This window comes from Ochotona curzoniae, unplaced genomic scaffold (genome assembly GCF_017591425.1).
Source record: "Ochotona curzoniae isolate NIBS_2020 unplaced genomic scaffold, NIBS_Ocur_1.0 scaffold_4701, whole genome shotgun sequence".
Classification (NCBI taxonomy): domain Eukaryota; kingdom Metazoa; phylum Chordata; class Mammalia; order Lagomorpha; family Ochotonidae; genus Ochotona; species Ochotona curzoniae.
Genome location: NW_024467122.1, coordinates 63,596,229 through 63,622,341, shown reverse-complemented (window position 1 = coordinate 63,622,341; position 26,113 = coordinate 63,596,229). Strand labels below are relative to the sequence as shown.

At 39.1% G+C, this 26,113-nt stretch overlaps 2 protein-coding genes and 1 long non-coding RNA gene across 11 annotated transcripts in view; 1 reads left to right on the top strand and 2 right to left on the bottom strand.

The window, feature by feature from the left end:
* Positions 1-7,572, top strand: part of SLTM (SAFB like transcription modulator) — a 47,535-nt gene extending 39,963 nt beyond the window's left edge. For all 5 annotated transcript variants that reach the window (XM_040970253.1, XM_040970252.1, XM_040970254.1 and 2 more), the window contains 4 exons: positions 594-905; positions 1,021-1,165; positions 3,292-3,452; positions 6,516-7,572. In XM_040970253.1, the coding sequence (XP_040826187.1) occupies positions 594-905; positions 1,021-1,165; positions 3,292-3,452; positions 6,516-6,624 (727 nt within the window). In that variant the 3' untranslated portion in view covers positions 6,625-7,572. The remainder of the gene's footprint in view (positions 1-593; positions 906-1,020; positions 1,166-3,291; positions 3,453-6,515) is intronic.
* Positions 1-26,113, bottom strand: part of MINDY2 (MINDY lysine 48 deubiquitinase 2) — a 92,917-nt gene that overhangs the window by 1,848 nt on the left and 64,956 nt on the right. Inside the window, exon 9 of one of the 5 annotated variants that reach the window (XM_040970261.1) lies at positions 15,679-15,743. In XM_040970261.1, coding sequence (XP_040826195.1) covers positions 15,679-15,743 — 65 coding nt within the window. Of the gene's footprint in view, positions 1-15,678; positions 15,744-21,176; positions 24,567-26,113 lie in introns of those variants that run through there. The other 4 variants (XM_040970260.1, XM_040970257.1, XM_040970259.1 and 1 more) reach the window with 4 other exon arrangements.
* LOC121149491 lies at positions 8,206-8,410 on the bottom strand. Its single transcript, XR_005882664.1, has 2 exons — positions 8,374-8,410; positions 8,206-8,303 (listed from the first exon to the last, which is right to left on the bottom strand). It is a non-coding gene; the product is annotated as an uncharacterized LOC121149491 (long non-coding RNA).

The window sequence follows — 26,113 nt, the reverse complement described above, 5'->3', positions numbered from 1 at the left end:
GGAAAGCAGCTGAGGATGGTCCAAGGCCTTGGGCCCCTGCGCCTAGGTGGGAGATGGCCCCCAGCTTCAGACTGGCCCACCTCTGGTCATTGCAGTCATTTTGGGAGTAAACCAGCAAATGAAAGACCTTTCTTTTTGTAACTCTGATTTTCCAAGAAAAAATAAATCAGTCTTTAAAAAAAAAAGTGTATAGCTCATTTGTGAGCTTGATGGTGAACACTTTTGTTCTGTGTTACCATTTATACAAAGCTCAGCATAGAATTGAATAATCATAACTGATTATATGTTTGATTTTGTTTTTTATTAATGAGAATGCTTTTGTATTCAAAATTGAATAGGCCACCATATCAAGGTGAAGTCAGTTGTCATTTTCTCATTAAAAAAGTGGGAATGCAGTTGTCTTTGTATGTGCCTTCATTGTTAATAGTGGCAAAACGTCCTTCAGGTTGATAGTGACTAGAACGTGCCACTCTTAGCTGCATTTCAAAGAAAATTACTAATTTTAGCTAAAGAAGAATCATCACTGTGGGTTATACAAATATAGTAAGGTAGAATCAGGTCAAGTAAATGTGTTCTTTGTTTCTAATCAATAGGCGGGATCGCTTTGTTGGTCAAAGTGAAGGGAAAAAATCACGCCCTGCACGAAGAGAAGATCCAGGCTTTGAAAGGTATTCCAAAAGTTTCAGTGATTCCAGAAGAAACGAACCTCCACCACCAAGAAGCGAACTCAGAGAAGCAAACCGGCGAGAAGTGCGAGGGGAGCGAGACGAGAGGAGGACGGTGATCCTCCATGACAGGTCCGATCTCAGTCACCCCAGGCATCCTCGGGAGGCGGGGCCCAACCCTTCCAGACCAACCTCCTGGAAAAGCGAAGGAGGCATGTCCTCCGAGAAACGAGACACAAGGTGAGTGCTGTGTGTTGTTTAATTCCTCCAGCGTAGCACCTCATTCTTTTAAAAAATGGTGCTACAGTTTGTACAGCTTAGAGTTTACATGTTTCTTCTGCGTTTTGTTTACCAGGGGTGAAAGACCAGAGCGGTCCGGGAGGGACGTCTCAGGTCACAGTGTGAGAGGAGCTCCTCCTGGAAGTCGCAGCAATGCTTCCGGCTACGGAGGCCGAGATGGGGACCGGGGAGTAATTTCAGAGCGGGGCAGTGGAGCTCAGGTGAGTGTGCTGTCAAGTCTACAGGTAAATGTTCTTACACAAACCATGTACACAGGTATTACCATGATGTGACCTAGTAAGTTAAATTGCAGTCACCAAGAAACAAGTGACTTGTAAAAAGTCTTGCATTTTCTCATAGTGCTGTCAGTAGTCCAAAGTAAGATGTTAGCCTTAAAATACCACATTTTTATTAAACTTCCAGATGGAGTTTCAGAATTGCTATATTTGCTAAATGAACCTTAATAATCATTTTGATTTACTGTTTTGTTAAGAAATTGAAGCTGTCAAATTGGGTGGAAAACTTTGGTCCATGGTCGTTTGTGTTTATATTTCATATTTTTCTTTTGCTTTTTGAAAATGCTTCCTTTTTCATATTTCATTAAGTAGGTTAAAGTATAGAGTTGAAATAAACTTTGTTGTCTGTTTTCTGTTCTCTTAATTGTCAGAGTGAGTGAAAACTGTAGCATGTGAATTGACAGCATAGATACAGTTCTCTGAATTCCATGAGCGAAAGAATCCAGAAGTGTGTGCTTGCACTGTACTGTGGTGCCTTGTTTTGCATTTGAATACATGCTAATTTTCATAGTAGCATTTAAAAAAATTATTTGAAAGGCAAAGGAAGGGAGAATCTTCCCTCTTTTGTTCACTCTGCGAATGGCTGCAACAGCTGGGGAGGGACCAGAATTAAACCAGCAAGCTGGAGTTCCATCTGGGTCTCAAAGAAGGTAGCAGAAGCCCAAGTATTCTGGCCATCTTCCAGTGTTTCTTCCTTGGCTCATTAGCAGGGAGTTGGGTCAGAAATGGAGCAACTAGGACTGGAACTGGTGCTCATATGGGATGTTGGCATTGCGGGTTGCAGCTTAATCTGCTGTGACACAAAATTAGCCCCTATAACAGCATTTTTTTATTATATGTTTTCAATCTCTTGGCATTTAATTTAATGTGATTATATATTTACACACTCTGCATTTAATCAGATTTGGACCTGATGGCTAAGGGAAATTTTAACATCTCTGTTAAGTAGAAATGTTGGTAGGTAAGTTCATTCAGCTGTCTGCCCTGAATAGAATTTCTGAATATATAATCAAGATACTCTGCCATGTTTAGAGAAACTTACAGAAGTCTCAAAGACTAGCTCCTACAACCAGATGTCCTATAAGAAAAGATATTCTGATAAAGGACCTCCTAAATCCTCTCTTGAAAATTCTGCTTTTTGGGCCCAGCGAAATAGTGTAATGATTAAGGTCCTCGCCTTGAACGCGCCGAGATCCCATATGAGCACTGGTTCTAATCCCAGCAGCTCCACTTCCCATTCAGCTCCCTGCTTGTGGCCTGGGAAAGCACTCAAGGACAGCCCAAAGCCTTGGGACCCTGGACCGATGTGGGAGACCTGGAGGAAGCTCCTGGGCTCCTGGCTTCGGATTGGCGCAGCACCTGTTGTTGCACTCACTTGGGGAAAATCTTCCTCTCTCTCCTCCTGAATGTACATCTGCCTTTCCAATAAAATAAGTATTTTTTTTTTAAAAGGAAGAAAATTCTGCTTTTCATATGTTAGCCTGAAAGTTGTTCCACCAGTATTCTATTTAAGCCTTTCTTGTGGATTCCCTTCAGTTTTATTGTATATTGGCCAATTACTACAATTCTGGACTCTTCTCTCATCAGGTCATTAGTTCTTTATGTTTTGTTTCTTATGTTTGCCACTCAGTTCTTGACTGTCATATAGCAGCCATAGCACTAACTAAAGTCACTAACTAAAGTGACTGCTGTTTTCTGTGCTATGTGCATATTATTCTGACAGGATGTGCCTTATTATTTGCATAAATATGCCTTATTGTTTGCATAAAGCTAGATACTGGATGTATTCAAGGGTCAGCAAGCACTTGGGCACATGTTGAGTCATCTTCCCATATCCTACCCTGAAGCCTGTAGCTTCTCACTTTGAACTTTGTATAAACTGTTTTTCATATGCTATTACGTTATTCATCTTTTTATTTTCTCAGAAATTTTATTGGCTTGCCTCTGCTGTTAAATAAAGTAGGAAAAGTAAATTGTCATGGAGTATAAATAAGTAAATTGTCATGAGATTGAGGGTTTTGTGACTTCTCCATTAATATGTTTTTCTTTAGCACTATCCTGAAGAGCGACATGTAGTTGAACGCCATGGACGGGACACGAGTGGACCAAGGAAAGACTGGCATGGTCCACCTTCACAAGGGCCTAGCTACCATGACACAAGACGAATGAGTGATGGCCGGGCAGGAGCAGGCATCATAACGCAACATTCAAGGTAAGTGGCTAATCAGTTAAGACTTGGGCCAACATACAGTTCAGTCTTTATTCATTCGTTATTGGTTGCTATGGTTTTTGAGGGACTGAACTACAATTAGTAGAAACTCTAGGTCTGCCTCAATACTTTCCCATCAGTTAAAAAACTTTAGTAAGGGATTGTATGCAGGGCTGCACTTTAATTTCTGATTGGCTCAGGCAAATCAGTCTAGATGTAGGTGTGTATGTATATTGGAATCCAGACAATAATGAACATTAGTCTTAGTTTGGGACCCTTATATTCATTGCCTAGCAGTCCTGAAATTGCAAGAAGCTGGAAATATGTTCTCTTTCCTTTTTTAAAAAAATGGTAGCAAAACTTTTGGACATTTGATCCAAAGTCTATTTATACGCTAAGAAACAAACTTGATATTCTCTTAAAACCAAAGGTCATATTGACACTTCAGTCATGAAATCTTCAATCTCACCATTTCCCATGTCCTCCCTTTTCCCTCATTTCCTTTAAGAGAAGTAATTGACCTGGCTTAATAACTGAATTTTCACTATTCTGTCACTTCTCCCATCAAACTAAGAGAGAATTAAACTTGTGCTTACACAATCTCATCACTCCTATTGTAATTATTTTTATGAGAAAGGCAGAAACAAAGATCTTCCATCTGCTGGTCCATTCCTTAAGTGACCACAGTAGCCAGGACTGGTTCAGATTGAGGCTCATCCAGGTTTCCCACATGGTGGTAGGACCCAGTTAGTTACCTGACTCAAGGAGCATTAGCAGGCAGCTGGGATCATGAACACAGGCGTTCTCATTTGTGTTTGGTTTTTCAAGGTCATCAATGACTTTTTAAAAAATATAGATTTCATTATTTTCTAAGTTCTTAGGCTCCTGAGTGGCTAAGTGGTGTTTCACACTGTGGCTTTTCTTTATTTTGAAACAGTTTTCTGTGCTCTAAAGTGTTGTAATTTTCTTTCTTCCTGATTTCCTTTGCTGCCTCTCCTTCAGATGATTACATATTAGACACTGCTTTTTATTTTTAGCTCTGTATCACCACTTCTATGTAAGTGACTTGCTGTCTGCATCAGTTTAAGGTCTCGGGCAGTGCATTCCTTTCCTATTATCCCTAGTTTCTTTTTTAATTTGAAAGGCAGAATGACAGAGAGGTATGTTCCCTCTACTAGTTCGCTCCCCAAATGTCAGCAGAAAATGAGGCAGGGACAAGCTGAAGTCAGGAGCCAAGAATCAGAAGTTCCATCTGAAATCCCATGTGGGTGGTAGGCATTTGCTGCCTTCCAGGGTGCTCACGAGCAGGAAGTGGGATAGGAAGCAGACATTGGACTTAATCACAGGTATTCTAGGATAGGAGTCTGCCATTCCAGGCAGCCAAGCAGTGACCAAATGTTCTGCCCTACTTTCCTGCCCTGCAGCTTTTTAATTTTTTTTCCTTCCATTTAAAAAAAAAATCATGTATCTATTTAAAAGGAAGATAACTAAAGAGCGAGGGAGAGAAAAAGTCCTGTCTGTTTGATGACTCCCCACCTGTCCATAATGGCCTCGGTCAGGCCAAGCTGAAGCTAGGAGCCAGGAACGCCATCATGCAGATGGCCCCACATGGCAGAAGTCCAGGCACATGGCTAGAACTGTGCCTCTGTGCACATAAGCAGTAAGCTGGAACGAGGCAGAGGCAGGATTGATTTCAGTTACTTCTAAACGTGATGGCAGGCATCTCAGGCAGCAGTGTGCTCTATTGTACCACAGTGCTCACCTTATAATGTGCTAGTGACTGTCCATCTCTGTCACCACAGCTGGAAAAACATTGGTCTCATATTCATCTTCATTCCTAGAATAAAGCTATAGGTGTGGTTTATATTGAATGAATTTTTTCTAGGGGTGTGAACATTCAATGTATTAGCAAAGATACCACTCAGGATACCTGCATATTGCACATCCAAAAACCCAAGTTTGCATTTCGCTGTTCTGATTCCGGCTTCGTATTAATGTCCATTCTGGGAGTCAGCAGGTGATGGCTCAGGTGTCTGCCATCCTTGTGGGAAGCCTGCATTGAGTTCCCGGATCCTGACTCAGCTCCATTTGTAAGCTTTTAGGGAGTGAGCCAGAATATGGGAGAGAAATCTCTCCTTCCTGCTTTCTTCTTTTCAAATGAAAAATGTGTTTGTAGTACCTATTGCTTCTTGCTCATTTCCGGAGTCTAGGGGTTCAGACCTTTCTGCAGTCAGTTCCATGTGGATCCTTATGGCTTGCGTTTGTTGTAGAACTGTTCGGGCTGGTCTCTTTTTCTGTTATAAGATTCCAGAAATGTTTCTTGAATGACTTCTTTCCATCATAGGCTCCCATGCTGTAGCCTATGCCAGGATCATCCGGAGAGTTTGTTGTTACCAGAAGCCTTCTCCTTAGAGTTTCTCAGGGGTCTGCAGCAGTGCTGGGAATTCGCATTTCTAACGAGCTCTTTGTTGGAGTTGCTGCTGCAAGTGAAATTGGAGTGAAATTTGGAGTGAAATTGCCCAGGTTCAGTTCCTGGGCAATGTTTAGCTGTGTGACCTTAGACACATTTTTAAAAAAAGATTTATTTTATTTTTATTGCAAAGGCAGATATACAGAGAGGTGGAGAGACAGAAAGGAAGAACTTCCATACAATGGTTAACTCCCCAAGTGGCCGCAATGGCTGGAGCTGAGCCAATCCAAAGCCAGGAGCCAGGAGTTTCTTCTCGGTCTCCCACACGGGTGCAGGGTCCCAAAGCTTTGGGTGGTCCTCGACTGCTTTCCCAGGCCACAAGCAGGGAGCCGGATGGGAAGCAGGACTACCAGGATTAGAACCGATGCCCGTATGGGATCCCTGGCATGCAAGGCGAGGACTTTAACCACCATGCTATTGTGCTGGGCCCTAGGTACTTTTTTTTTTAACTTGCACATTTCAGTATCTTCATCATAAAAATGTGTTAGTAATGGTACATGCAGAACAGTGCCTGATAAAAGTAAGTATTGTGTATGTTTTGGCTATGATAGTTTGTTTTTTGTTCTCTAACTTTTTTTTCTTTATATCCTTTTCAGTAATGCATCCCCAATTAATAGAATTGTACAAATTGGTGGCAATTCCATGCCAAGAGGAAGTGGCTCTGGATTTAAGCCATTTAAAAGTGGACCTCCACGTCGATTCTGAAAAGGAGCTGTCTGCCATGGTTTCAAGATAATTTATTGAAATCTCCTATGAACTTTACTTGACTACTTAAGAGGACCTTGACTTGCTTGAGAGTTCTGTCCGGCTTTTTTTTTTTTTTTTCTTTTTAAAATTTTAACATGATTGTTTTTCTCAATTTTAGAGAAGATGTTTAAATAGTTCTGTAACTTCTAATAGTTTTGTGTACCATTCAGCTTGTTTTCTTGCAGCACCAACACACATTTGGAAAGGTTGGAATTGAAGCCGTTTTGTTGAACGCTGCGTTGACTATGCAGAGTAGTGCAGCTGTGTGGTAGTGGTCTCATTTGCAGCAGTAGCTCCATGGTGTCAGGCTCTGGAGTTACTTCTTGTCACCAAGCATTGTCAGCCTCCATTCTGAAGGCTGTCTAAGCTTTAAAAAGTCTGCCATCTAATTTTTAGAGAATACAAATTTTTTTTTGCATTTCTGAGTATTATGTAACCTATTTTTGCAGAAGGTACTGTTACATTAAGTGCATCTGTGTATCCTGGTTAAAGAAAATGTAATCTTTTTTGAAATAAACCTTCATATTCTGTATAGTTGCTAAAGTGTTGAGAACCTTTTTAATTGTAAAATGAGAAACGAGTTTCAATTTAGTATAGCAGCACACTTGTTCAGGTTTGCATGGTTTGAAACCAAATAGACTAATGAAACCTTAGCCATAAGGTTCCTGTCATGAGGTTCTTAGCCTGAGTTGTGCAGGTAAGTGCACTTTGAGGTAATCTGCACTGTACATTGGATAAATTCCATCTCTGGGAATTGTGTGGGTATTAATGTTTCCATGTTCCCAACTATGTTGAGAAGTGGGAAAAACCCAGGTTCTAGATTGGTGAATCGGTGGGATTTTGTAAATACTTGTATGTGGAAAGACATTGTTGTCTTTTTGTGAAAATAAAAGTCCACACTTGGAAGTGTATGTGTCTTTGTTTCTAGGGATCTGGCTGCCGTGTGGGATCAGTACTGAAAACTAGATTGAGACATTTGTAAATGAAGATAAATTCCTCGAAGCAAAGGAGGAGGAGGAAGAGGAGGACAGTTCCCTTGTTCCTGTAGGTTTTATTGCTAAATCAAATGCTACATCATAATGTAGATGGTTCTGTGATTCTAGACCACAGAACCCACAGGTAACCTAGCAATAGCTAAAGAAAATTGAGAGACTTAGTTTGGGCAAGATGCAAAACTCAAACAACACTTACCAAACATACTTGTAAAGAAAAGGAAGGGGACCATCATGGCACAGCATGTTAAACCACGGCCTGCAATGCCAGCATCCTGTATGAGCACAAGTTTGAGTCCTAGCTGCTCCACTTCCTTTCCAACTTCTGCTGGGTCCATGCAGTAGATGTGGGGGACATAAGGGGGTGAAGAGTGTTCCATTGCAGGCAGGGCCGCAAGGAATTTCCCGCTGTTTGGCAGGGCCCACCCGGCGGATGTCTCTACAACCACCTGAATGCAACTCCACCTTCTTTTGCATGGACACTGGACCACCCTGCGGAAGAATTCTAATCCATCCTGGCATTTGCTACTGCGAGGTTAACCTCTTGCTCAGGCTGAGCTTGGAGATCAATGTCTTGCAAATGGGGCCCTTTTATCATTCCTATTGTCTTGACTGTCACCATTGAACCTATGCTAATCAAGGGATCTCAAATGGGGCCCTTTTATCATTACTACTGTCTTGGCTGTCCCCATTGAACCTATGCTAATCAAGGGACCTGTATTTAGGCTTTCATTCTTTCCTTGATCTTTAAGTTCTCCTTTTCTTTGTGATACAAGATTGAGTTGTAGGATAAGAATCCTAGCAGGAACTTCTATTGTTTCTAGGTAAAACTAATGGCAGAATTATCCTTAGAAACACCCACTTGGTCATGACGTAAAAAGTCTGAGCCAGAATTTGACTGATTTTGTATAAATAAAGCGGACAGCTTTTGTGCATTGTCCATTATGATCATGAAGTCCTAGTGGTCCGTCTCTTTCTTTCCTCTTTGCGCCTCATCCACGCACCCTTCTCGAGTTCCGAACTCAGCTGGAGCTGGACTCCGGCAACTTCTGCCAGCAAGTCTGGGAATGTAGCAGAATGCAGTTCAAGTGCTTGAGCTCCTGCCACCATGTTGGACCCTGATGGAGCTCCAGGCCCTAGGGGGATAGCCTGGGTCAGTCCCAGGTATGACCACTAGCTTGGGAGTGAATCAGGGACAGAAAATCTCCTGATCCCTCTCTCTGCCTTTCAAATAAATCTTTCTTAGAATGTGAGGATTTTGAATCTGACCAAATTTCTAAGCTCTTAAGTACATGAAGTATTTTTCCTACATTTGAATTCTTCACTAGCTAGACTGTCATATATAATTCAGTTCCTATATACTTAACCTAGTTCGATTGCCTATAAATTATTATTAAGAGGAAAATAGGTTGTATAATTCTTTATGAAGAAACTAGCCTCATCTCCTTACCTAAACATGAATATAAATCCCTCCAACAAATGCTTAGCATTCCTCTCAAGCATCTCAAATTTAGCATCTTGTTATTAATCCTTGCAAATAGGTAGTCATCTTACTCAAGATAAAATTGGCTTCTATTTCCTAATTCTTAAAATTCACTACTTGCAACAGCGTTGTGGCATAGCTACTTATGATGCAACCTGCGATGCCAGCACCCCATAAATAAATACTAAAAAAAAAAAAAAACCACTCAGGCCCAACGCAGCAGCCAGGATAGTAGCTAAAATCTATGGCTTGCATGCCCAGGATCCCATATGGGCGCTGGTTGATGACCCAGCTGCTCCACTTCCCATCTAGCTCTCTGATTGTGGCCTGGGAAAGCACTCAAGGACAACCCAAAACCTTGGGACCCTGCAACCACATGGGAGACCCACAGGAGGTTCTTGGCTCCTAGCTACAGATTGACTTTGCACCTGTTGTTTTTTTTATATTGTTTTAAAGATTTTTATTTATTTGTATTGCAAAGACAGATATACAGAGAGCGGGGGAGATGAGACAGGAAGATCATCTGTCTGATGATTCACTCCCCATGTGACCACGACGGCCATACTGCACTGATCCAAATCCAGGAGCCAGGAACTTCTGGGTATCCCACACGGGTGCAGGGTCCCAAAGCTTTGGGCCGCCATCAACTGCTTTCCCAGGCCACAAGCAGGGAGCAGGATGGGAAGTGGAGCTGCCGGGATTAGAACATGCAGCCATTATGGAATTACAGGCACGTAACCACTACCCTTATCGCATCGGTCCCCCAGGTAGGTTTTTCTGTAATGTCTGAATATTTGTAAGATTAACTTACCTATGAGTTCTTTAAAGGCTTTTATTTTTATTACACATACATCTGGCAATCCTGGTCGTTCTAGTTCCTATTTCTGTAACTTCTGCAAAGGCAATCTGCTTCACCTGCTCATTTTGGCAACTAATCAAGTAACCACCCACACAGCTGGAACAGTGTTCAGGGCTGTCCAGTCTAAACTTTAAAGACCACAGATTTCAGCATGTGGGACATTATTGGCTGATTCTGCCATTTGCTAGCTTTTGCAAGTATTGGCAATAACTTGGCTTACTTCAAATACTAGAGAAATTCTCATTTTTTTTCTAGTAAAGTCATGCTATCCGATAGAATGAGAGAACCGAACTGGTAGAGCTGCTGACTGGGCAAAACTTTAGTTCTAATTAGATGAGTTCTCAAAAACTTTGGCCCCAAAGGATTTGTGGTAGAGAACATGCTTTTTCTTCTTCTTCTTCTAGGAAATTTGTCTAGGATTCAGATGTGCACCCAGGGTGCAGCATCACTATAGATTTAGCTCAGATAATAAAAGACCAGAGCCTAGCCTTTTAAAAGCAGTAGGCAGCCCAGCATGGTAAGCTAGTGACTGAATTTTCACCTTGTATTCACCAGGATTCCATGTGGATGTTGGTTCATATCCTGGCTGCTTTACTTCCCATCCAACTCCCAGTTTGTGTCCTGGGAAAGCAAGGGGATGGCCCAGGGCCTTGGGACCCTGCACCTGTGTGGGGGACCTGGAAGAAGCTACTAGCCTTAGATCTGCTCAGCTGTGGCTGTTGCATCCACTTGGGGAATGTACCAGCAGATGGGAGATCTTTCTCTGTAGCTCCTTCTCTCTCTGTATCTGCCTTTCCATTAAAAAATAATTAAATCTTAAGAAGTGCAGCTGGAAATTTTATGGGTAGCACAATTTTCCCCATCACTGCTCCAACACATTTTAATTTTAGAAACTCTGTATTTTTGCCAGTGGAGAGATGGCTGTGATGAGTATTTCCTTCATGAAGTGAAGCACCCAGGTTGCAGGTTGGCAGTCTGTATCAGCCTTTCAGAACGTGTATCCAGAGCTTTTGGAATGTCCCAATTCACCATTTCTAGATTATTAATGTTATGTCTAATGCAGCACTTTGTTTTCATTCCAAGTAGTTTAAAGGGTTTTTGAGATCCTAAGGTTAGGAGACTAAGTCTGGACCAAAGTCTACTGGTTGAGACACGTCTGCACACCTATCTTTGTGAGAGTGCCTGGGTCTGAGTCCTGCCTACAGTCGTAATTCCATCTACATTCTTTTTTTTTTTTTTTTTTAAGATTTATTTTTTATTTTCATTACAAACATATACAGAAAGGAGGAGAGACGGGAAGATCCTCCGTCCGATGATTCACTCTCCAAGTGAGCACAATAGCCGATGCTGTGCTGATCCGAAGCCAGGAGCCAGGAACTTCCTGCAGGTCTCCCACACGGGTGCAGGGTCCCAAAGCATTGGGTCGTTCTCAACTGTTTTCCCAGGCCACAAGCAGGGAGCTAAATGGGAAGTGGAGCTGCCAGGATTAGAACTGTGCCCATAAGGGATCCTGGTGCATTCAAGGTGAGAACTTTAGCTGCTAGGCCACAGCACCGGGCCCTCTATCTACATTCTAATGCATACCCAACTAATGCAGCAAATGAAGGCTCAAGTAATTGGGTCTTTGACCAGTGGGGGAGATTTTGGTGGAGTGTCTAGCTCTTGGATTAGAGCTCATCTCATGGCATCAGATGGGCCCAGCTCTGGCAGTTACTACCATTTCAGGAGTGAATTGAGGGATGGAACATTAATATTTATGTAACTCTGACCTTTGTATAAATAATATCTTTTAATTAAAGTTTTTTTTTAAATAACATGTATGTGAAAATTTTCTGAAGTATGTTTAGAAAAGGAGGGACCAGGGCCCAGTGTGGTAGCCTAGTGGCCAACATCCTCACCAAGGATGGCCCAAAGCCTTGGGTTCCTATACCTGTGTGGGAGATCCAGAAGAGGTTCCAGGCTCTTGCCTTTGGATCGGCACAGCTCTAGCCATTGTGGCCACTTGGGGAGTGAATCATCGAATGAAGATCTGTCTCTCCTCCTCTATATGTATCTAATTTTCAATAAAAACAAATAAATGTTTTTTAAAAAAGGAAGAGAGAAAAGGATTGGGCAGGCTAAACTCCTCGCCTTGCACATGCCGGGATCCCATATGGGTGCCAGTTCTAATCCCAGCAGCCCCACTTCCCATCTGACTCCCTGTTTGTGGCCTGGGAAAGCAGTGGAGTGACTAAGCTGTGGCTTGGGACATCCCGTATTGGAGTGACTGGGTCCGGGCCCATCCCCAGCACTTGCAATCCCTCTTCCTCCTGCACACCTCGGCAGGCAGCACACCATGACTCAGGCAGTGGGGCCTTGGCTGCCGTGTGGGAGGGCCCATGGGGCCAGGCTTCTGGCTTCTGCCTGATGTGTACATTTGGGGAGTGGACAAGCAAATGGGCGACAATTTTTCTCTGCCTTTCAATAAATAGAGTAGGAGGGAGGTTGTTAGGAAGATTAAGTATGTATATATTCCATTTTGTTTAATGAAATATTAATGAAAAAGGCAAATCTAGAAGGCAGTGATATATTTATTTTTATTGACCCCCATATATTACTGTCAGAATAAAACATCTGTAAAGATAATAAGTTTTTCAGCCTGATTAAAGTGTTCTTTTGCTAAATAAAAAGCAAAGTAAAAGATGTAGAAATTTTCAAGCCTTAATCTTTCATACTTCAATGCAAGATTCAGTACCCATTTCTACCTCAGGCATGGGAAGCAGGGCAGGGGACACTGGAAAAACTTAAAATACTTCCTTCCCCAAGCTGTTTAATCTTTCATGTTTCTATATCCTTAATGGTGACAGTATTTATCTTCTAAGATTGTCAGTTTTAATAAAGACACAAGTAGCGCAAATAGCAATGTCCCATACGCAGGGTATGGTGTTACCATGGATTCCCATGAACCAGGCAGGCCCTGTGTAAGGGACAAGGGTGTTCTGGGGAATGCTGGGTCTCAGAGGCTTCTGCATTTACATGATCACTGCTTGTTTAAACTGACTTACTAGGGAATGTGAGCAGTCCAAAGAGCAATCTTCAGCACGATCAACAGTCTCTTTAAGCAGTGCTTCACCTGAAGCTCACCACAAAGTTGTCAGTTGTTGCCAGATTTGGCCTTCACTTGGTTGGAGGCTAGATGACTTTTATAATTCCCTATTCTGCTTTTTTTTTTTTAAGATTTATTTCTTTTTATTGGAGTGTCAGATATACACAGAAAAGGAGACAAAGAGGAAGATCTTCTGTCTGTTGATTCACTCTCCAAGCAGCCACAATGGCTGGAGTCAATCTGATCCAAAGCCAGGAGCCAGGAACTTCTTCCGGGGCCCCCACGTGGGTGCAGGAGCCCGTCCTCGACTGCTTTCCCAGGCCACAAGCAGGGAGCTGGATGGGAAGTGGGGTTGCGGGATTAGAACTGGCGCCCATATGGGATCCCGGCATGTGCAATGTTAGGATTTTAGCTGCTAGGCTACTGTACCAGGCTCTAGTTCCCTATTCTTGAGTTCCAGTGAGTTTAGTTTAAAATTTTAATGACTAGCTTATTAACCAAACATGGTCCTTCCCACTGCATGTAGCTGATTTCATGAATCTCTTGGTATATTTTATTTCTAATAAAATAATTAATTAGTTTCCAAGGAGCATGTATATCAATTTATAAATTTTTATTTATAATTCATAGATGGTAATACATGTTTTTAAGTTTTACATTTATTATTTTTTTTAAAGATTTTTATTTATTTTTATTGGAAAGGCAGATATTCAGAGAGGAGAGACAGAGGAAGATCTTCTGTCTGATGGTTCGCTCCCGAAGCGGCCGCAACAGCTGGTGCTGAGCCAGTCCGAAGCCAGTAGCCAGGAGCTTCTTCTGGGTTTCCTACATGGGTGCAGGATCCCAAGGCTTTGGTCCGGGTGCAACATTTATTTTTTAAAAGTATTCTTGGGCCCGGCGCGGTGGCGCAAGTGGTTAAGGTCCTCACCTTGCACGCCCAGGATCCCATATAGGCGCCGGTTCTAATCCCGGCAGCCCCGCTTCCCATCCAGCTCCCTACCTATGGCCCGGGAAAGCAGTCGAGGACAGCCCAAAGTTTTGGGAACCTGCACCCGCGTGGGAGACCCAGAATAAGTTCCTGGCTCCTGGCTTCGGATCGGCATAGCATCGACCATTGCGCTCACTTGGGGAGCGAATCATCGGACGGAAGATCTTCCTCTCTGTCTCTCCTCTCTGTATATCCGCTTTTCCAATGAAAAAACAATAAAAAAAATAAATCTTTAAAAAAAAAAAGTATTCTTATTGGGCCTGGTGTGATAACCTAGTGGCTATAGTCCTCATCTTGCACACTCTGGGATCCTATATAGGTTTCAGTTCTAATCCTGGCAGCCTGCTTCCCACCAGCTCCCTGCTTGTGGCCTGGGAATGCAGCTGAGGACAGCCCCAAACCTTCAGTCCCTGCACTCATATAGGAGACCTGGAAGAAGCTCCTGGCTTCTGGCTTCAGTTTTGTGCAGTACCGGCTGGCGCGGTCACTTGTAGTAAATCAACAGACCGAAGTTCTTCTCTTCTGTGTCTCCTCCTCTCTGTATATCTGACTTTCCAATAAGAATAAAAAGAATTCTTTAAAAAATCAATAAAAGTGTGGGCCTGGCTTCATGGACTAGTGGCTAAGGTCCTCGCCTTGAACGCGCCAGGATCCCATATGGTCCCTGGTTCTAATCCTGGCAGCTCCACTTCCTCTCTATTTCTCCCCCTCTCTATGTATCTGATTTTGTAATAAATCTTTTTAAAAAATCAATAAAAACGTTGTTTGAGAGACATGAGAGGGAAAGATAAAGAAATCCCTCATTTACTGCTCCTTTACTCCCTTGAATGGGTGCAACAGTCACATCTCGGCCAGGCTAAAGCTAGGAGCCAAGAAGTCCATTCTGGTCTTCCATGTAGGCATTAGAGCCGGAATACGTGGGTCATTTTGTGTTGCCTTCCCAAGCACATCAGAAAGGGACTAGGAAGCAGAGCATCGAAGACTCAAAGACGTGCCCCAGTAGGAGTTGGTAACATCAGCGGTAGTGGCTTAATACACTACACCACAACACCAGCCCCTGAAGTTCTGTATTGTCCATGTTTTTCACTCTAGCCCTGAGTCCAAATTCATCTCTAACTGGATAAAAAAGAAAAAAGAATAATTTTTTTAAGGTTTAAGTAACCTTCATAATTTCCTAGAATGTTCTCTTTTAAATTTCTTGTCTTGCTAAGAAAACGTTCTTAGTTTCCTAGCTTGGTATTAGTTATCTATCATTATAATTTAGTGAATATTTACTAGTTATATGGAAGTTTAATTATGAATTAATATTTCTATAATAACTTTGAAACTATTAATCCCATTGTAGATGAGGGTGAAGGCTGGTGAAGTTAGAAATGGCTAAGAGGCTTAATTTTGAATATTTCTACAGGATCTAAAACACATGTGACCAAGAAGTTGGGTCAGAACTTGAAAACAGGCCTGGACTAGATTTGTCTTCTAGATCTACTTGTGATTGCAGGTTTCTGCCTGGGCTTCCAAATCTGAGCTCCAAAAGACAAGGGGATGACTCACAGGGAGCTGGAAAGTGAGAACAGAAGGGCACAAAATAGAGAAGATGTTGCTTACTGTAGTCTGGGACTGCTGTTCCCCAAATGTCCTTCTACTGGCTCTAGGCATTTGCAGGATGAACCCTGGAAAACCAGAGGGGACACCATTATGGGCTTTCAAATATCTAAATTTAATGCTGAAGCTGAAACCCAATTATCTTCCTTATCTAAAAGACAAACAAGAACTACAAAATGTAAGTATCTTTAAAAATTTCTGCATCTTAAAGTAATTATAAAAAAAATGCAAACATCAAAGGGGAAAAGGAGAGATATTTAGACCTCCTACTAAAACCATTTGTTCGTTTGGCTGCTTAATGCAGATTCTAAGAAAGGTGACACATTCCAAAAAAGAATGTCTATCAAAACCATCATGGAAGAGTCTATGGTTCTCCCCAGCCTGCTGCCAACAGTATAAATCAGGGCTGGATTCTTGTAGGATTAACGGACAGATGTTAGGAGACCACTTCCTGAAATGCATGATGGGAAAGAATCAGAAAAAGAAGCAGAACAAAGAGAAAGGTGTCTAGACTCATCTGTCGCTCTAGCCTGTTCCACCTAGAGACGCAGACATGGTGAGAACCAATTCAGAAGCTGGGGATTGGAAGCTATTTTCTAAGAATTTATGGCCTAATATGTGTCTGAGAATAAAAGCCTCCAGGCCACGCCCATAAAAAAAATAGCCGCTAAAAATAGATGAATTACTTCCTGTCAATGGTCATGTGCCAAGGAAATCAAGATGAATTAGACCACATGATCTCTATCTTTTAAAGCTTCAGTCTGTTATCAATGACAGGAAGCTTTCTATAGTGATTAATTCTTAGAGAGCTGCAGAGTCCAAACCAGTTATCACAGAGAAATGTCAGGTTCTACCTGGTTCGGGACATTAAATAGTTGGACAAAACTTTACATTAGGGTTGTCTTCCTGGTGTAAAGTGAAATGATACTTTCTTAGGTCCACTGCTAGTTCTCCAAAAAGAGTACTGGATACAACAAAACAACCACTGGAATCAGCTAATTTATTATACAATTTATATTTCATTGCTTTATTGTTATTTTTTTACCTCTTGAAGGAAGAAAGGTCTTATTTACCAAAAGTTGTACCATGTATTCCAACAGCTAATAGATGAATGCCAACCCCTCTTTTCTAATCTTCTAAAAAGTAACTTAATGAGATGAATATACATTGCAGAAACAATTTGGTCTAAATATCAAAGTTTATTGAAATAAAATATAATCTATAATAAAAAATACTACAGGTGTTATTCACTGGTTACAGTTTTAAGTGTGTTAACAAACATCCAACATTTTAATCCAATAATGACACTATCCCTGTGATACAGTAACAAACATGAAATTAAATGTTGAGTAATACTGAATAATTAGAAATATTTTACACATTCCCATCTGTGCTCAATATGCCTTTTTTAGGAACATCTCCCAAAACGAATCTTTTGAAACTTGCATAAGACACAGTTTTTAGGATTGGTTTTAGTATTATTAGCATTTAAACACCTATTTCATAGAAATTCAGATCAACCATAAGCTAGGAAGATCTTAAAGTGTCTTTACTAATTAACGAGTTTTTTGATGACTTCATTATTTTTAAGAGTTCCTACTTTAAAAATTGTTGAGAAGCAGAGCAAGATAGAAAAAAATAATTTCTCCATCCACTGGTTCACTTCCCATTTGATTGCAACAGCCAGGACTGGGCCAGGATGAAGTCGGCAAGCTAGAGCAACTTGGACTCAAACCAGCATTCATGTGGGATGAGCACTGCAAACTGCAGCTCAGCCTGTTGCACCACAATGCCAGAATTTTTTTGTTTGTTCTCTCAATGCCAAAATTGAAGCAGACACAGGACAAAGAGATGAATTATTTCTAAAGCTGGGGGAAAGTACAGGCACTCACACACACAGCATATGTACCTATACTCTCTAACAGAATACAATTTTTTAGTTGACCAATCTTGGCCTGGCATGACAAGTCGTAGCAAATTCTTGACCCAATTAATCCTGATATTAAAGTGGAGGAAGAAAACGTATTTCTTTCTTACAATACTTTCTCTGCAGTTGTTGTACAATTTCAATTGCTAATTCCCAAAACATGTGTCTCAATACAATTATTCTGCCAAATCCAAGGAAAAAGTTCATACACACCAGCTTTAGCAAATGACTTTCAGGGGACATCTGAAATTTCACAGGCAAAGATTATCCTTTTTGCTGACTGCTACATGACAAACATAATGATAGATCTTCAAAGAAATAGTAGTCTTGGTCTAGTTATAACTGTAGTGTAGGGCATATCAGTTGCATGCCCTTTAGACAGGCCACTGATCTAACAATCCTAATAGACATTTCAGTGTTATTTCTTTTTTAAAGATTCATTTATTTTCATTGGGAAGTCAGATCTACAGAGACAAAGATCCCCTGTCTGCTGGCTCACTCCCCAGGTAGCCACAATGGCTGTAACTGAGCTGATCCCAAGCCAGGAGCTTCCTCCAGGTCTCTTATGTGGGAGCAGGAACCCAAGGTCTTGGGCTGTCCTCCACTGCCTTCCCAGGCCACAAGCAGGGAGCTGGAAGGTAAGTGGAACAGCTGGGACACAAACCGGTGCCCGTGCCCATGCCCATATGAGTTCTTGGCACATGCAAGGCAAGGACCCCAAAGACTAGGCTATTGGGCCAGTTTTCTTTCTTTTCAAAGCTGCAAAAATAACTGCAAGACCAAGGGAGCCAAGATCATCTCCCAACCAATTCTGTTTTATGCAGTCTTGTAATCTCAGGGAAGCATTCCTGCCTCTAAACCAGTATTACAACGTGGATGGACATATAGCTTTGAAAGGTAACAGTGACAAATTGGTAAATGATTTGAAGAAATCTTCAAAATAAACTTCAGATAAAACAGAATTTTTTTTTCTTTAAATTCAAAGCTCAGGATTTCTATTTCTGCCATGTTATCTCACTACCTTTTCTGGGATATACCATGCCCTTAAGAAAAAAATTAAAAGAAAAAGAAATAAAAATGTGTTAGACAAATCAAAGTCTCTTCCTTTCACAGGACAATAGGACAAAGCTGAACTTGAGGCAATAGTTGAAAATTTTTTACCCTGTTTTTTTTTAGATAAGAAAAATGAAATTAGAAATGAGAATGTTTCCTGTAAAAATATATATGTACATATCACAATTTATTAAACTCTAATAGCAGAAGCAATAGGATTAAGAGACATGCATGAATTAAAATTTAGATAGATTTCCAAAATATTACTAGAGCCCTACAATTTGTCCTTCATGTTCCATCACGTCTATTTTGCAATTTGCTTCATCAGGAATCCTTTAACATTTGGTTTATTAAAAATGTCACCTGAGAAAAGTAACCCTAATTCTTCATTTTTCTCCAACACTTTTAGAACAGTTGGACATCACTAGCAAAAGACACTATCTTAATAGAGACTTTTTACTATATTCAGACCCTTTCTGAAAGGAATTTAACTTCATATTATCAAATAACATTTTATACTACAAAATCTAATAAATATTCCTAAAGTGGTAGTATTTGAGATATCTAGGTAAATTCCATTTACGTAAAAACATTAATTAGCAACTTGATGCTATTGTACTTTATCCCATGATGGGGGAGAGTATTGAGAATTTAAATGTTTTTGTTCCTCACCTACTCTTATTTTAATTCTATAGTTTACAGAAAAAAAAAAAAAACAGCTGTAAGATACATTTTGGGAAGAGATGATGCCATGCTTAAAGACAATTCTACAAATTTAGACAGCATTAATAAAACTGACTTTAGACACATTATTCCATTGGAAAAAATTTGCACATTTAAGAATAAGAGAAGTGTTAATATCTGTGGTGATTTAAGTAATACTCTGCTTATATTACTCAGGAATGCAAAGCACTTTTAAAAAAAAATTCTTCACACTTTTAAAGAGCAAATTGAGGCATAGAAAGTTTGCTCAAAGTAAAATAGTCAGATTTTCAAATACAAAATGATCCAGAATTTTACATGTCCAGTTTATTAAAATACAAATCATAACTATTGTTTAAACCTCCATTTTATTTTATCAAAACATTAATAAGTTAAGTACTGGGTGATGTGTATACTCAGAGGAAAGTTAAACAAAATATTATCACTTAAAAACTATTGCAAGCAAACAAGATCCCTTGAAGACAGTTGTGTGTTAATTTCTGCCAGCAGGGTTTTACAGATGACTGTTTTGCACTGCAGTATCAATACACAGATCACAACGACTCTTTCCTTAAACAGCTGCATTCAAGTCCTTTTCCCTCTCTACGTGTTATGTCCCTTAGTGAACAGTCTCGAGTTTGTGATTACTGAAAATAAAATGCTACAATTTTCTGCAAGTACAAAGATTAATGTTGAGTTCAGTATATTATCTCTCATATTAACTTCCTTAGCTAAGTGAACAACAAGAAGTATGAGGAAGAATTCAAAACATTGTGTGCAGTGAACAAATTCCATAAACATCAGACAATAAAAATTAGATAACTATATTACAAAGCCTAATTCTAATATACGCCTCATCCAACTATCAACCTGACTTGAAACATGGAAGACATGACTACATAAGCCCACTGAAGCAGTGTACAGCCAATGCCAAGCTTAGCTGATTCACAGTGTGTCTGTATGTACATTTGTGAGCGTATTCTTAAAGCCAGAGCAAGTTTCCATATTTGTTTGACAAACTAATAGAAGGCATGGAACCTTATTTCAGAAACACACACATAGACAGACATACACAAAGAGTATTTTTAAATACCAGAAATCACAACATTGATGTAACATGAATGGATTATAAAGAAAATGCTCATACTGCTAATAAAGATTGACCACTAATTCTAAGGAAGAAAGTACAGCAAACACATCCATTCCTTCATCTGCCTTTTTTGCTGGTTCTAATTGTTTATTCCATACAAATTTGCTACCTTGAGAAAAATACAAGAAAATAAAGACAATAGCTATGATTTTTAAATATATATATAATAATTAAGGACAGTAAAAGTAGTATCTCTGAGAATTCCATTTGTTGTATGAACATTTGATTTATACCCACAGTGATCAAAGTAAGCATTTTATCAGTATTACTCTTGGTATATCAAACTAAATTCCAGGAATGTAAGAAAGTCTGACGTGGAAATATTACATAGAAAAGTCTGAATTAACAAACATTACATTTTTAAGGTTTCTCTTATAAGTATACATTATCTGATAGCAGTATTGCTGGTTTTGAATGAGGTGTTCTCTTTTTTTTCCATTTATAGAGAATGCAGAATGGCAGTATTATTTTTGGAAAAAAAATAAGGTTGTAAAAGATAAAAGAGTATCTTCTGTGCATGTATTCTTTAAGGGCAATAAATAGATAAGAAAATAATTATGGAAAGAATGCCTCAAATACGCTTCTTTGAATTTCAGGACTTACTATTTTGTTCTTATTAAAATATGATTTATTGTTACTATTATCTGTTAAGTTTCGTTCCTTAACCAAGAGGATATTAAGAGTACACAGGTCAACCTGTTTGAGCCCAGTACAGTTCTGTAGCATATCTGATTAATTAATCAATGGAAATATCTTCAAGGTTATTATCAAGAGACAAGCCAAGTATTCTGCATCCAAATTTTATACCCCAAACAGATTCTTGATGATTTATCATGCTACTATAGGAAATCTTAAGAACTAATGAACTGTGTAACATAAAAGACATACAATACAGAATGACATAACAGATACAGCTTGACCTTGGATTTTTGCCTTAGAATAATTTCTTCCATAAATAAGAAGCTACTTTTTACATACAAATTCATGCTATACTTTGGGATCATGAAGAAACTGAACAACAGTCTAAAAAAATTTCAATTACAATTTTTGCAGTATCTTCTCTCCCCAAATCACAAACAAAACAAAACAGTCTCCTAGTGGATGCTCAGATCAGATTATGTTGTTCTTAAATAAACAAATTTATTGAGGTTTGGGATATAACTCATATAAACACTTGCAGCAGCAATAGTCTTTTCAAAAATAACTAAAACAAATATTTAAATATAAAGCATATAAAGAAAGACTATTAATGACAGTTTACTAAACTATACCTAGAAAGACAGGAAAATATTTGTTGCCTCATAATAAAGTTAAATAAATATTCTTTCTGAATCCTATAAATATTATAAGATGCTTTGAGTATTTGATTCCCATAAGTTTAAAAAAATGTGATTGCTTTTACATAAATTCTTCCAAATTCTTATCTACTCTCAGTTTTGTAGTCTTCACTAGACTTGGAAATTATCTCATTCAGAAATGTGCTTCTTTGTTGGGATTTAATAAATATACTGAATTTCTAGCAAGAAACATGATTTAAAATTTAAGGTTTAAGGTAATTCTAGAAAAAGGTAGACATGGAAGTATCCGCTCTTCTACACACTTCTATTTACAAGGCCCAGCATCCACGTGGTTTGCATCTATATTACACACTCATCACATTGTAATCAACAGGAACTGTGGTCCAAGTTACATACATTAAAGATTTCAAAATTCCTCAAATTTCACAACACTACAAAGTCGTTAATATCTGATTTTTCATAGGTTGTAATTATTAGTGTTATGCATTTTTTGCTATTGGAAAAGAAATAAAAATATCAATTTGTATCTAAATTATATTCAAGCTCCATTATTGGTTCTCAAGATATTCTCTAAAATGTATATTACTAAAGAAAGGTAAAGCTGTTCAAGGGCTGAACTAGTCCAATATACAATTAAGACTTACTTATTCCTGCTATATATTTTTTTTATGTCCCTATATTAAACCCCTGGTATCTCATGGATTAGATCAACATTATTGAAAAAATTTTAGAAACTATTGTGCTAATATTTAGATGTCAGGAAGAAATAAGACTAAATCCATTACCTCCATTCATTGTTAGAACAGAAGATAAAATAGCTTTCTACCTGATATGAGTTATCAATGTCACTATGACACAAAAATTTGCTGTGATTCACTTATTTGGCTACAAGTGCAGTATTTTTCACGACTGACAACATATAGCATTTCCAACTTGTAACATGAAACTCCAACTCAGAAACAGTGCATTGTGTGACTTGAAAAAGTTTGATTGTAACAAACAACCTTTCCCCTGAAAAACATGAACAAAATCCATTGGGATTTCAGGCACAGACGGTATTTATCGGGTTTTCTTCCTCTCCTCCTGTGGTTCTGTTCCTCAAGACACAGAGGTGGTTCCAACAGAATCCAACATTTGTTACAAAATGACACAGCTATTTTTTTCCTTTTCTTTTTCCTTTTCTTTCTCTTTTTCCCGAGGTTCCTTTCGTTTACGTTCAGTACTCCCAGATTGTCTTCCACTTGATGGAGAGGCTGGTACTAGTTGGTCCTGCTTTTAGAAAAATACATAGGAAGAAATTACCCCTAAATATTCCAAGGTGCTTAATCATAGTTATCTAGCAAGAAAACCCACGGAGTGAAAGAAAGCATTAATGGACAAAGAAGCTATTGGTGTATCAATAAATATGTTATACTACATAGTCTCTGTATAATTGCCACTGCCATTATGGAGAGACTCCATTAATAAAGCAAGTATTCTAATACATGGAATTTCAATCAATAATACATACAATTATAATACTTGAAGCCTCAAACTGAAGAAATATTTGGTAAAGTCTAGAAAATTTTAGAAGTGACACTTTTTGTAATACATAATAATTCTTCAAAAGCTCATTAAATACCATAGTATTTTATTTATTTTTGCTTTTAAAAATATTCTAAATACAGAAAAGTATAGAGAAAAGTTCAGTGACTACACATATGTAATCATTTTTGACATTCTGTCATATTTGCTTCATATATGCTACATCTATATGCACATACATTGTTTTGAGAGCAGGATGTATATATTAACATTACATAACATATGATTCATGACAAATTATAAAATGAGGACAAAGTGATATTACATGAAGTATATAACTCAGTGAACATGACATTTGTAAATATCTGTGTATCAAAGAATAAGGTACCCGCACACATATATAAACTTTCACAAGTAAGAGAAAACATATTGCATTTGTCTATCTGGGTTACTTCAGGTCACAAAATGATCCCTAATTTCATACAAATCTTGCAGGGTCAAACTTTCACTCTTTTTTGTGGCTGAGTAATACTACATTGTGTATATATACTGCTTTTTCTTTTTCCAGCCAACCATATATGCTTGATGCCACATTTTTGCCATTGTGAATAGGGCTGCAACAAATATGATAATACAGGCATCTTTTTCATATGTTGACTAAATTTCCTCTGCATGTATTTCCAGAAGTGGGATAGGCAAGTCCTGTGGTAGATGTTTTTAGTTTTGTGAGGAATCTCCATTACATTTTCCATAACTGCTGTATTAATGTGCATTCCCACCAACAAGGCATGAAGATTCCCTCTCCTCCACATTGTCACTAGCATTTATTATCTGTGGACTTTTTGTGATAACAGCCATTCTAACTGGCACGAGATGATACCTCCTGGTGGTTCTTCTTGTATTCCCCTGATGGCTGGTGCCACAGAACATTTTTTCATACGTATGTTAGTCATCTGTAGTTCTTCTTTTGAAAATTGTCTATTCACATTCTTTGATTCTTAAACAACTGCTATGTTGTTAAATTTCTTGAACTCCTTATATTCTCAACATTAATTATGGATTCTAATCCTTTATCAGATGCACAGTTTTCAAATATTTTCTCACGTTCTGTTGATTGTTTCTTCACTCTGTTGTTTCTTGTGCTGTGCAGGAGCTTCTTAGTGTACTATATTCCCATTTGTCTATTTTTGCTTTTATTGCCTGTGCTCTTGGGGTCTTATCCAAAAAATCAATGCTTCTGCCAATGTATTGAAGTAAATAAACAGATTTTTAAAAAGAGAAAAAAATTCTGGTAACTGAGAGTGTGTGGTAAGTGTATTCTGTAAAATAAGATAGCGTTTTGAGTAAAAAGCCAATCATAACATTGTAGGATTGAACTATTAAGCTTGAGGTTGTCAGATTTGAGCTAGAGAAAGAAATGTCATGCTTACTTTAATGCTGAATTCTGCACTTAATCTCATTAGACCTTAAAAAGCATCCTGTTTTCATGTATATCCAAATTAGAATGACGTGTTCTGGGTTGGTATGGTTAAAGATAACAGAAGGGAAATATTTTTAAGTTTAATAAAATGAGATTTAACATATAAAAGCCCACCTAATTGTAATACTTTCAGTTACTTAAAACATTCAATTGGGGAGCTTGGCAGCTTGGCCTAGCAGCTAAAGTCCTCGCCTTGAACACGCCAGGATCCCATATGGGCGCCGGTTCTAATCCCGGCAGCTCCACTTCCCAGCCAGCTCCCTGCTTGTGACCTGGGAAAGCAGTCGAGGACAGCCCAAAAGCTTTGGGACCCTGTACCCATGTGGGAGACCTGGAAGAAGTTCCTGGATCCTGCTTCAGATCGGCATAGCATTGGCCATTGCGCTCACTTGGGGAGTGAATGATAGGACGGATGATCTTCCTCTCTGTCTCTCCTCCTCTCTGTATATCTGACTTTCCAATAAATAAACAAACAAACAAAGAAAAAATTCAATTGGGCCAACTAAGAAATGAAAGGGTGCTAACTATTGCTGAATACTTAGTATGGATCAGACATTGGGTTAAGTGCTAATCCTAGGTATTTGTCCTGTACTACAAACCTAAGACTTAAGTATTATCTTCCACTTTAGAGATAAGAAAAATGAGTTTAAAAGAAGTAGAGGACTTTGTCCAAGGTATTCCATCAAAGAAGGAAAGACAGAGCAGGAAATGCAAATCCACATTTATCTAATTCCAAAGTCTGTATTTTTTTTCTGGTAATATTTCCTATTGCTCTCTGGTTGAAAGGATTTTGCTCAAGTTTATTTAAGTTCTTATTTATTTATTTGAGTGGAAGACAGGGGGACAGGGAGCCAGAGCTCTCAACTGCTGGCTCACTAAACCAATGCCTGTCTGATTTGGGCTTGCGAATGGACTGCAAACTCAATCCCGGCCTCCCATAAGGCTGGCAGGGACACAGTCCCTGGAGCCATCACCTGCTGTTTACCAGGCTCTGCATAGGCAGGAAGGTGGAGTCAGGAGACAGAAACAGGAACCGAATCCAGGCACTCTATTATTGGATGTCTTAACTATTAGGTCAAATGCTCACCCCAATGTGGCTATTTTCTTTGAAGCTTTGAAGAACTTAAAAAATGAACTTGAAAATTCTTACCATCACAGTATCAGGAGAAATAATTTTAATTAAATGAAGAATAGGATTGTTGCAACTTAGTACCCAAAAACCCTTGGGCTTTTAAATACTAAGAAAATTGAGACAAGATTTAACTTTTGTTTTTTTAAACCTCAAGCAGGAACTTCTTTACTGC